This window comes from Natator depressus, chromosome 9, assembly GCF_965152275.1.
Source record: "Natator depressus isolate rNatDep1 chromosome 9, rNatDep2.hap1, whole genome shotgun sequence".
Taxonomy (NCBI): domain Eukaryota; kingdom Metazoa; phylum Chordata; order Testudines; family Cheloniidae; genus Natator; species Natator depressus.
The window spans coordinates 60,722,750-60,735,797 of record NC_134242.1 but is presented as its reverse complement, the minus strand read 5'-3'; the positions used below and the strand labels follow the sequence as shown (position 1 = coordinate 60,735,797).

Genomic DNA, 13,048 nt, shown 5'->3' with positions numbered 1-13,048 from the left:
TGTGGGGAGACAGATCTGATGAAGAGCCAAGATGCAGGGGGAGAATTGGGACTGGCTGGACAAGGAGAATGGAGACAAGGAGTTGGGGACTTGAGGAGGTGACAGGAAATGACTGGGCCAGGAGACTGGGACTGAAAGTGGAGGGGGAAAGTGGAGGGGGAAACTGGTACATGGAATCCAGAGAGGAGGACACTAGGATCTATTGGCTAAGAAAACTGGATCTGGGATGAAGAACCAGGAGTGCGGAAAAGGGACTGGGACAGGTTGGAGGGGAGGGGACAGAAGGGTCTGTGCCCAGTAGCATGCACTCCCCTCCGGATATCCATCATCCCTGAGTCTCACCAGTCCTCTGCTGTCAGCAAACAGCTGTGAACCCCAATGGCAAAGTGCCCCATCCTCTCTGCGGCTGGCACACACAGAGGATGACAATCTACTACCGCTATCCATTCCTCCATTAGCTCAAGCGGCAGAGATCTGTGTGACCTTAATCACTCTGTTCCCCATCTGCACAATGGTAATCATATTACCCCCTCATCTCAGGGTGTTGTGAAAATAAATTCAGAAATATTTGACGCATTCAGATACCATATCGATGAACAACATGAGGAAATTAATAATTCTGTCTTCAGAGCAGGATTTGAGCAACGGGCAGTAAATAAAGAATAGGCCACACACTGAACAATGAGGACAAAACAAAATAGTGAATAGCTGCTAATTCAGTAAGCACCCGTGCACTGAACGAGGCAGGGATCCTGTGGAAAAAATTGTGAGCATGTAATTGAGATGTATCATAATGTATAAGCACGGAGAGGGGCCAGTGAATGGCTTGCATGGGCAATTTTCAGTCTGGCATTTTTGAGTGTTTGGTATTGCAACCTTAATAATGTCCTTTTAAAATCATGTGTGTGTGTAATATAATAACAACAGAGTATGTGTAAAGGTGTATTTAGGGGACTATATCTCAGGACTACACTTGGTCCAATGGCTCCAAATTTGGTTCACTGACTCTACCCTGCACCCCCACAAGGCACCCTAAATGTCAAGGCAATCTGATTAACTGTATAGAGTTTAGAGCACTTAGAACTACCAACCCTTAAACTGAAAGCGGGTCTTAACCTTTACGATTGCAAAGCTCTTGCTCAGCTATAATTCTTACTGGGATCCAAATTAAGTGCATCAGCTCAAGAAAGGACATGGCATCCCTGTGGACAGCTCAATGGAGACCTCTGCTCAGTGTGCTGCTGCAGTCAAAAGAGCAAACAGGATGTTAGGGTGCATAAGGAATGGAGAGGTGAATAATACCAGAGGCAGCATTAGAGGAGGGCTTGTGGGGGCTATAGCCACCCCAATATTTACCTTAGCCCCCCTATAATAGGCACCCCCCCCAGCACAAAGGTCAAATGCAGATACTTCTCTGCTGCTGCTGACAACAGCGCAGCCTTCAGAGGTGGGCACCCGCCCAGAGCCGCTGCTCTCCGGCCATCCAGCTTTGAAGGCAGTGCCAGCAGCAGCGTAGAAGTAAGCCTAAGTGGGGGCAGGGGTGCCCGACAGCAGCCCCCGGTCTGTGTCCCTGCCCATTGGGGTGCACTGCCCAGAGCAGGTAGAGAGTCCAGGACTCCCCACAGTGCCCAGACTGACCCACTCTGGCCAAGGCTCCTGCACCCCCATGTGGTTGCTGCTCCCCGAGGGTTCTGCCAGCCCCAGAGCTGGGTCCCCCCACCCAGGAGGCTTTTACGCGCTGTGAGCAGTCAAAGGGTGGTGGGGAGCTGAGGAGGAGCCGCAGCCCCAGGGCCCCAAGCAGCAGCAGGAGAAGGAGATGGAAGCGCCACAGTCTCCTGCACCATGTCACCAGCCAGGGCAGCGGCCACCCTGCACTGCCCAGCTCTGGCTTCTGGCCTCCAACCTGGGGGTCTTGGTGGAAGAAGGTGGGGGTGGCACTTAACTGAGGAGGAGCAGGGGCGGGACCATGGAGAGGGCTGGGGCTTGTGGTGAGGAGGGAGCAGCCCCCCCCCAATTTTCTGTCTAGCCCCCACCAGGAAGAGGCTGGCGCCACCCCTGAATAATACAGAAGATATTCTAAGACCATTATGTAAATTGGTCAGCCTACTGGTCACCCTGTCTCAAAAAAGATATCACAGAACTAGAAGGAGCTCAGAGGAGGGCAGCAAGTATGATCAAGGTCCTGGAAAAACTCTTGTAAGAGAGATTGAAAAGGTTGGGAGACAAATAAGCAGGGACATGATAAAACTATAGAAATAACGAATAGTTTAGAGAAGGGAGATTGGGAACTTGTACTCTCCCTGCCTCATAACACAAGAATATGACACTCAAAGGTGGCAAATTCAAAACTGAGAAAAGAAATACCTTTTAACACAAAGTGTGATTAACCTGTGGAACTCACTGCAACAGGGTGTCATTGAGGCCAAAACTTTAGCAAGATTCGAAGAGGAATTGGAAATTTGTGTCACCAACAAGAATATCCAGAGTTATAATAGTTAATACACCTCTACCCCAACATAACGCGATCAGATATAACACAAATTCAGATATAACACGGTAAAGCATTTTCCCTCCTCCCCCCTCCCTCCCAGGCTTGCGCGGCAAACCTTGGAGGGCGGGGGGAGAAGCGGAGTGGCAGCAGCGCACTCAGGGGAGGCGGCGAAGGCAGAGCAGAGGTGAGCTGGGGTAGGGGGGCGGGGCGGGGAGCTGCCGGTGGGTGCTCTGCACCCACCAATTTTTATCCATGGGTGCTCCAGCCCCGGAGCACCCATGGAGTTGGTGCCTATGGTGGCAGCGTGTCTGGCTCCAACACGCTGCTCTGAGCAGCATGTTAAGGGAGCCGGGCTGGGGGATTGGATAAGGGGCAGAGGGTCTCGGGGGACAGTCAGGGGACAGGGAGCAGGGGGGGTTGGATGAGTCGGGGGTTCTGAGGGGTCAGTCAGGGGGCGGGAAGTTGGTGGGGGTCGGATAGGGGGCAGGGCCAGGCTGTTTGGGGAGGCACATATAACGCGGTAAGATTTTTTGTCTCCCAAGGACCACATTATATCGGGGTAGAGGTGTATTAACAAACATTTTGAGTGGCTATAAAACCTCCTGCTTCAGGGTTTAAGCCAGTCTCTGACTATTATGGATTAGGATGAGAGCCTGATGGGGAGGAGGATTACCCCACATCTGCTTCTGCAAGGTTCTTACACCTCCTTCTGAAGCAGCTGGTGCTAGCCACTGTTGGAGATGAGAAACTGAGCTAAATGGACCTCGGCTTTGATGCAGTCTGGCAGTTCCTCTGTTCCTATTCTCCAGGAATCTGAAGCACATTAGCCCAGGGATAACCAAAGCCCAGAGTCCAATATTCCTGAGATTTTTGGCGTCTAAATCCCAATTGTAGAAAACTGCAGTAGAAGCTCCACTGTTCAGACTAGGTAATTGGCTCACTTCCACAGCTAGGAATCTATCATTCGGGGCTCCCCAAGGAATTCACACAGTCCAGACACAACATGCAGATATATTTATCATCCATAGCAAATGATTGTACCTGATTCTTCTGTTTCTTTCGTCTCTGAGGGATCTTCTATCTCATCGTCAGACATTTCCATTTCCTCCTCTCTTCGAATACCCATGAGTTCATCATTATGAATGTTGCGGATTTCCTAAAGTTTAAACAGAAGATCTTTCAATGTAAGGTTACAAGCCACTCGTTTGTTTTAAAAGAGTCTGCAAGGAACAGACCCAGTGCTACCAGAAAAGAGCATGTGAGGAGTACTTCATTGCCCCAACCACATAGCAGCAAAGACCATTCACATTGTAAAACACTCCTGGAATAAAATATTCCACCCACTTCCCCAGCACACTCACCCAGCACTGCCCTCCACCTGAATTGTTGCCCTCACCCAGTGTTTCCCCAACGTGCACCTTGCTCAGCACTGCCCCACCTTGTCCCTCCCCTATTACCCTTGCTCAGCCCTGCCCTGCCCCTCCCCCCGCACTGCTCTGCCATGCCATACATCCTCTTCACACCTGCCCAGGTTGCAAAGCAGGTCTATGAAGTGCCAGTTCCGGTGTTGCAAGCTGGGAGAAGCCTCTTCTCTGGTTTTGTATTGTACTGTACTGCTAAGGAGCTGAGAGGAAGTCAGGAATCAGATTTGAGCCATCACCTATATGAGCTGCTGATGTCCAACTGCTCACAGGAGGAAATGGTGAATCACTCAAGGGGGTTTTTTATTTATTTGTTATTTATTTTTTTATTTATTTATTTGTATTTTCCCCCCTGCTCCACCAACATGAAGCTGCAGCAATGGAGCCACAAACCATTACTACAGCTCCATGGAGGATCCAGCTGACGGCGGGACCACTGTGTCCATTCAGCCATTCCCAATTGTGGAAGGTACCAAAGCCTCCTGACAGCCACACAGCCAAATGATACCCAGGAGATATGACAATGGTGCCTAAAGCTGGCAAGTCAGAATACAGCCAGCTCTTTGCTCACTGCATGGGAGGGTTTCATACAAATGACCCACAAGCGTGAATGTTTTACACCTATGCTAACCTGTTACTGCAGCCTCTTTAGTCCACAGCCATGGGAGGCCCTTTGTACCTGCACAATGATGCAGGGGGGAAGCCTGTTTGCAGAGAGAGAGTTGGGGCAGCTGTGAGTACATGAGGGAGGTGGGGACACATTCCCACATGTGCTCTGGGCCATGCTGCTCCGATTTCTGTGCATTATGCTTTTTAGCATGCTCCCATTCTGTCTCCTGTGCCTGAAATGCCCTCCCTGGGCCTGTGCACCATGCAGCCTTCCTGTTCCTCTATCAAACCCTCCCTCCCTCCTTTCCACTCTCTGTCAGGAACTTGTCCTCAGATTTTGGAGCTAAAAGGGAAAGGAAGCACAATGGGACAACCAGGCTCCAAATAGGACTGGGTGCCAACCGACCTCCGCCTTTCCCTTGCCTGGCCTCACCTCTGCTCTCAACATGTGATGTCAGAGCCAGCCTAACCTGCAGCTCCTCAGGGCAGGGCCATAGGCCTGACTGTCCTCGGCCTTGTACTGATTTGCACCTGTACTGGGGCAGAATGGTAGCGGTTCATTCCCACTTTGCACAGGTGTAAATGTCTGCCTGCGCCACGTGCAAGACAGTGGAGAAGCCAGTCCAGCAGCTTCATTAGAACATAGGAACGGCCATACTGGAACAGACTAAAAGTCCATCTAGCCCAGTATCCTGTCTTCTGACAATTCCAGGTGCCCCAGAGGAAATGAATAGAACAGGTAATCACCAAGTGATCCATCCCCTGTCGCCCATTCCCAGCTTCTGACATTCTCTCTGAAAAGTGTCATTCACACCCAGGGTTCTGTCATAGGGCACAATATCAATACAGGAACCACACAGGAAGAGAGATGGGTAAATGTGTTCAGGTGTTAGGATGCCAAAGTTACTTACCAGAGTCCATCAGAGGTTGCAAAGTGCCCCTTCTAATGCCAACTTACCAGAAAGAGCTTTGCTAAGATTGAGTGTCCCATAAATAATGACTGTAGAGAAGGCAGAGAAGTCTCATTTACTAAGCAAAACAAGAGGCAACCTTACCACAGGAGCCTGGAGCCAATAAGCGTTCTCTCTATTCATGTTCGGCTACCCATGAAAAGAGCAGCCAAGCCGTGGGAAACAGAAACATTCTCAGATTGGTGCAAAGGGAAAGCCATAGGAAAGGTACCATGAAAAGGACAGGAATGAATGTTGACCCTGCTAGTCAGTCAGAGATGACAGTGCAATGAAGTTCAGGAGCCAGAGCTGGCTAGGCTACAAACAAGGGACTCTGTCAAGCATTTGATCCAATGGTACATGTGACGGGGAATAGGAATCAGGAGGGAAATCTTCCCAAATGCATTAATTCACTCTCTTTAATACCTAACACTCTTGATGGTCTTGAAGCCAGAGAGGCGCAGAGGAGCCAGCATAGCCCAGGGTGCATAGCAAGCTCTGGGACAGGGCTGGCCAGCACCCAAAATGGGAGCTCTGGAGGATGAAGCTGGAGAGACTGTAGGGTGCAGGTACTTAAGAGAGACCTTATGCAAGGGAAGATGCTTGGCAGCTAGGTAGCTACCCTGGCCTACAAAGTTCCACCAGGTGCTAGCATGTACTGATTCCTTCAGTAGTTGTACTCAGCAGCAGCATTTAGCAGTTCTGGGCACCAGCAGGCCCTCATAGGCGAATTACTGAACAGGGCCTATTCCTGATCCCAGCCATTGCAATGACTCCCAACATATATACAATTTTATAGACTGGACTAAGGGACCAAGCCACCTCTCAGACCCTCACATTACACTGTAACCTGTCTGTTGAGCTCAACTGAAAGCAGGACCTAACTCTGTAGCACTCTGGTGCTACGGCAGCTTTATTTAGAGTAACTAAATCCAGGACTGAATAATACACCCAATACAGCAGCCCCTCTTATTGAATGTAACATCAAAACTAATTTGTTTTATGCTCTTGCTGCACTGGAATAATCTACCTTGGGACCTGGTGGATTCTCCATCACTGGAAGGCATTAATACAAGTCTGGCTTTCTAAGATAGCTACTATAGCTCTGTGAGCCAGGGAGTCCCTCAATGCCCACGGACAGAGAAAACACCATAATATAATTCACATCAGGCCTGACACACTCATTGCCCCAATACCCCGTTGTCATAATCTGTGTCTAAAGAGTATCATGTGAGGTATCATATGCCAACTGGTAACACGTAGTTCATTGATATTACTGAGTGATCTGTGTGAGGGCAGCATGTAATAAATTATAGATGCGTGATTCCAGTGAGAGGGACTGGACACTGCAAGGGAGACGGTTTTGAGGAGACGTAGGACTGAAGAAGCTATTGGTGTCACCCTGCAAGGAGTAGCCTGGCTGGTGGAAGTCATGGTGAAGCCATTGTTCTGTGAACAGGTTGCTGGTGTCAGGGCTCTGAACCAAAGCAGCACAGCACAAAAGCACCCAGGGATACAGGGCAGCCGGCGACACAACTCCTTATTGGCCTGGGTGAAACCCCATAATGTCATAGGCTCACACAGAAGTTATGGGCATGATACAGAGTTTACTGGGTGAGTTACAGATGATCATAGGGGCTCCTTCTGGCCTTAAAATCTATGAATAATCTATGAGCTACAGATTCTCCCTCACAGATAAACTGTGCCTTCCTGCATAAAAACCAGCCACCAGGTAGCTCTCATGAAAGAAAAAACAAAAACAAATTGCCCTTCCATGACACTATGCAGAACTGGTAATAAAGAGAAAGCTCATCTCCGAGTCCCTTAGTCCAGTCTATAAAATACGCACAAGAGACTTGTTGTGTCTTCGTCAAGGGTTCCACATGCTTACAAACATAACCTCAGAGTTGCTCAGCCGCACATGTACGGCTTGTATTCTGGGCTGCTTTATCTGTTGAGCAGGATGAGCTTTTATTCTTGAAAGCTGTGTGTTTTAGTGTGCACTTCCTGTAATTATGATACAAGTGTGTCTACTGTAAATATTTATCAATGTTACATAGGATAGACAAAGTATTACACAATATGACAAATGCACGTAGTGCAGGGGTGAGCAAACTACGGCCCAGGGGCTGCATCTGGCCCTTCAGACGTTTTAATCTGGGCCTCGAGCTCTCGCTGGGGAGTGGAGTCTGGGGCTTGCCCTGCTCCCACACTCCAGCCGGGGAGCGGGGTTGGGGGCTTGCTCTGCTCTGTGCATGCCATGGCTCTGCTTGGCTCCCGGAAGCAGCGGTATGTCCTCCCTCCGGCTCCTATCCGAAGAAGCAGCCAAGGGGCTCCGCACAGTGCCCCCGACCCAAGCACTGCCCCCACAGCTCCCATTGGCCAGGAACCACAGCCAATGGGAGCTGCAGGGGCAGTGCCTGCGGACAGGGCAGGGCACAGAGCCACCTGGCCGCGCCTCCGCATAGGAGCCAGAGCGGGGACATGCTGCTGTTTCCGGGAGCTGCTTGAGGTAAGTGCTGCCCGGAGCCTGCACCCTTGACCCCCCTTCCACGCCCCAACCCCTCATCCCCAGCCCCACCCCAGAGCCTGCACCCCCAGCCAGAGCCCTCACCCCCTCCCGCACCCCAACCCCCAATTTCATGAGCATTCATGGCCCGCCATACAATTTCCATGCCCAGATGTGGCCCTTGGGCCAAAAAATTTGCCCACCCCGATGTAGTGTGTAACTGTGATATCAAAAGTAATTGAACCAATCAGCATCCTTATTCCACAGCTAATTTGCATGCAACAGTTTCATTGGCTGTATAAGGGAGACATAGATGGTGGATTATTTTGTGACGGCATGGGCTTTTGGCTACTAGTACTACTTAAAGGCATAAGTTTAGAATAGCATGTCTCAGCGTATTTTGTGTTTATGATGTAAATAAAACAATAAAATCACAATGAGTACAAAAAGTTCAATAGGAGGCCGAGAGGTTATTTTTTGCCAAGCAAACCATTCATACCTAAATAATCACTCAACATGTTAATTAGGGTCATTAGTGCTAAAATATGTTATTAATGTGAATCCTCTCTCACCTGCATTCAAGGTTTTGCCTAGATGCGCATTTATTTAATTTGCAAAATAATGATGTGTTGTCAGGATTTTAGCTTCCTATGGATACTCTCACATGATGGTGACAGGCTGATGACAGAATTTCTGGCAGCCTGCTCATTTGTGAATCAGAATCTCCATCCATTGCAGTGAAGCTGCGTGGAGCTCCTTGCCTTATTGTGATTTATGACTTGCCTATGTTATGATAACTAAGCAACGTCCCCCTACACAAAAATAATGCTTCTCAGTAGGTTAGGTCACTGGGTCTTTCACTCCCACGTTGCATAAAGCCTTTTGTGTAACAAATAGTATGCAGGGCTGACCTGAAATGATACCATGGTTTAATGTCAAAGTATAGCACAAGAAATACACTTGAGGTAAGTTTGACCTCAGTAGGGGTAGGTTAGACTGCACTTTTTCAAAGCAGGAACATAGCTGCAAAGAGCCTTCTGTCGCTGTTACACATTACATTAAATCAAAAAGGGTAACCTTTGTTGTTACATATCCACTATATTCTGACTTTGAGGGCTAACCGCAGTTATGGGAGGTGAAATGGAACAAGATTTTCCAAAGCCTTTTAGTGAACTCATTAAGACGAAGAGTTAGAGAGGTTGTAAACTGACCAGTTAGACACAGCCAGTTTGATTATATGGTTCTTAATTATAAGAAAAATGAATAATTGTCACCATCCATCCCTCTAGCTTGATTCTCCATCCATGACACTTCCCGTGTGCCCATCAGACTCTGAGACTGCAGGCAACACCCCTTATGGGAGAGGATTCCTTACTCTATGGATTCCTTTTGCCGTGCTGCCAACTCACAATTTTGGTCCCTGCTGTAGGTGGTCTTGCAATGATAGGCGGTCTTGCAATGATAGGCCTGTCTATCATACAATCTGGGCAAAGCAAAATATGAGAGAGATGGGCTACCCCACATGATACCCTTTAGCCCAGAGGAAGGTGCACATCCATAGGCCATTAATTATTATCACACATCTTCCACTGACAACTATTAACGGTTCTGTGCATTTCACCACCCTTATCCTGAGCCAAAGTGTCATACTGCTGGAGAGATAACTATTATTCACAGATAACATAACTCAGAGCCTGTATAAGGACAGATTTCAGAGCAACAGCCGTGTTAGTCTGTATTCGCAAAAAGAAAAGGAGTACTTGTGGCACCTTAGAGACTAACCAATTTATTTGAGCATAAGCTTTCGTGAGCTACAGCTCACTTCATCGGATGCATACTGTGGAAACTGCAGAAGACATTATATACACAGAGACCATGAAACAATACCTCCTCCCACCCCACTCTCCTGCTGGTAATAGCTTATCTAAAGTGATCATTCTCCTTACAATGTGTATGATAATCAAGTTGGGCCATTTCCAGCACAAATCCAGGTTTTCTCACCCTCCGCCCCCCCCCACACACACACACAAACTCACTCTCCTGCTGGTAATAGCCCATCCAAAGTGACCACTCTCTTTACAATGTGTATGATAATCAAGTTGGGCCATTTCCAGCACAAATCCAGGTTTTCTCAAACCCCCCCCCTTTTCCCCCCCCCCCAAAAAACCACACACACAAACTCACTCTCCTGCTGGTAATAGCTTATCCAAAGTGACCACTCTCCTTATAATGTGTATGAAAATCAAGGTGGGCCATTTCCAGCACAAATCCAGGTTTTCTCACCCCCCCCCCACCCCCATACACACACAAACTCACTCTCCTGCTGGTAATAGCTTATCCAAGGTTATTTCAGGCACAGCTGAGAGTAAAAACTAGGTCTCAAAGATATACCTACAATAAACAGAAATCTTACCAACTTTGCTACATAGCCTTCCAGATGGAATGTCTAATCAGATGCTTCTGTAGCCTACTCTAGTACAGTGTGGCTTTGTGTCACCTGTTAGCAGCTAGGACACAGAGAGAGTTTCATAGACTCAGATTCCAAGACCAGAAGGGACCATTGTGATCACCTCCTGTATAACACAGGCCGCAGAACTTCCCCAAAAGAATTCCTAGAGCAGATCTTCTAATCAAAATCCAGTCTTGATTTTAAAATGGTCAGTGATGGAGAATCCACCACGACCCTTGGTAAGTTGCTCCAATGATCAATTACTCTTACCATTTGCAACTTATACCTTATTTCCAGTCAGAATTTGTTTAGCTTTGAATCCAGCCACGGAATCATGTTATGTCTTTCTCTTCTAGAATGAAGAGCCCATTATCAATTTTTTCCCCAATGTAGGTACTTATAAGCTAGGATCAAGTCACCCCTTAAACTTCTCTTTGTTAAGCTAAATGGTTTGAGCTCCTTGAGTCTATCACTAAAAGGTACATTTTCATATCCTTTAATCATTCTCTGAATCCTCACCAATTTGCATGGGAATGGTTGCAAAATAAGAAGCAAATTGTACTGAAGAGGATTTCTTGGTACTGATGCTTGGAAGTGGGAGGTGAACAGCCCAGCTACACGCTCCCCTGAAGGATGGGGGACATGTGCCTCCATCACTCACAAAGATGTTGAGCTGGGGAAATGTCCAAGCCGGTTCCCCTAGAAGTCTTGTTTAGGGTGAAAACTCTATCCCCATTGGTCAGCTAATAGTAAGTGAGGTGAGTACGACACCTTGGTGGGAGGCACGGTCTGCCTAGGTGCCATAGTTGGCAGGGGAATTGTATGGGGTGAGGAAGGGTCCAGCCTGGATCTTCTCAGACAGCTGCAAACCTCTGTCATTTCAATTCTAAGCCAGGGGAGCACTGTCTGCTTTTGGATTGGTGCTTACATTTTGCACAGCCCCAGTGGCCAGCTTTGACAACACACACCACAACATGCTGTTGCCGGGTTGCTGCAGCCTCCCATCGCCTGCAACACACAGCTGGCCAGTGGCCAGCACCTGTCTTTCTAAACTTGAATAAAGTTAACAGTTTAGAAGACTGTGAGGGTGTATTGGCAACCTATATCAATGCCAAAGTTCCATGACAAGCCAGCATGTACATCCTGCTCTGCCCTAAACCCACTGCTTCCAGTCAGACACCAACAAGTAAGTCACACAGAAAATGCTCTACAGGAACACTCCACAACTAGCACCAGGACCTCAGAGAAGAACAGTTTGCACCTTGCTGCCCCCTTCCTTCTGTGGGTCACAAAGGATTTAACTATGCCTGACAGCATCATGGGAGGAGCATGGTCTTGTGGTTCAAGCACTGAACTGGGACTCAGAAGACAAAAGTCCTGTCTGTCATAAAGTTCATGTGTGATCTTGGGCAACCACCTAATTACTCTCTGCTTGAGCTTCCCATGTGTAAAATGGTAGTGTTGATAGTATTGGTATATCCCTTCCTCAGGGATCAGTTCATTAATGACTGTGATGTGTCCAGATACCTCATTGCTGGGGCCACAGAAGCAGACAGATCTCCATTTTACTAACAGGGAACTGAGACCTGGAGATGTAATGAGTTGTTCGAGGCCTCACAGCAGGTCTGTGGCAGACTGGAGTGTATAACCTAGATCTCCTGACTCCGCGTCCCAAGCTTTGATTAGTCAATACCCTATCTTCCATCCATCCGAATTTTGTAAACAATGGCTACAAATATCTACCCAAGTTGCAGTCTCTTATTAATACAGCATTGTACTTCCCCGCATGGGCAGAGTTTGCTCATTATGCAGCTGCCAGGGCAGCTCCATGGTTAAGGTTATGTTGAGATTAGCAGGGACTCAATTACTTTATTTTTCAAACATAAAAGATGATTTCCAAACTTACAGCACTTCCTCTGTGAATAAAGAATGCACTTTGTGAATTCACAAATTTCTCCACTCCTCAGTGTAAGAGGCAGGAGTATCTTAAAATTATTCCTTCTTGAACTTCGATTCACAAACCTGGATCTCTGCAGCTGATAAATGTCTTTGTTGTGAGACTTGATGACTGATTCACTTGAGGATATGATTAAATCTAGACGCAGACTTCTTTTTAAGTTTTATTATCTGAAAATAACTGAATTATTTGCATGTTCTACATCACTGTTTATGCCCTGGGGGGATAATAGTTTGGAAGACACCACTTTTGACATCAGCCTTCATAAGGGGAGAGGAGTAAGAGTGGGACTCAGTGTGGGAGGAGCGCTATCCTATGAGGTCTTCAGGAGAGGAGCTTCATGCCTACAGATCTCCTCAGTGTAGCAGATCTCTGCAGCCACTCCCGCAGACCTTACAAGGTTTACTATAGCAAAGTCCCCTCCTGCACACTTCCTCAGGCATGCCAAAGAGGAGCTGGATGAACTCTACAGGCAGGGATCTAGTGTTATGACCCTTTCCAGTGGTCTGATGGAAGAATGGGTTACAGTGTACAAGTTTTCCATCCTTAGAAACTGAGAGCCAAATACTGGGAGAATATCATTTCCATAAAAAGAAGTGTTCAGTGATCTTAATTTTTCTGGAACTAAACTGTGAAGGTGCAGCACTGCTTCATACAGGGAC

The 13,048-nt window shown here is 47.7% G+C and overlaps 1 protein-coding gene across 4 annotated transcripts in view; it reads right to left on the bottom strand.

Moving 5' to 3' along the window:
- ENOX2 (ecto-NOX disulfide-thiol exchanger 2) overlaps window positions 1-13,048 on the bottom strand; it is a 136,667-nt gene that overhangs the window by 25,424 nt on the left and 98,195 nt on the right. For all 4 annotated transcript variants that reach the window (XM_074964353.1, XM_074964355.1, XM_074964351.1 and 1 more), the window contains exon 9: window positions 3,533-3,647. In XM_074964353.1, the coding sequence (XP_074820454.1) occupies window positions 3,533-3,647 (115 nt within the window). The remainder of the gene's footprint in view (window positions 1-3,532; window positions 3,648-13,048) is intronic.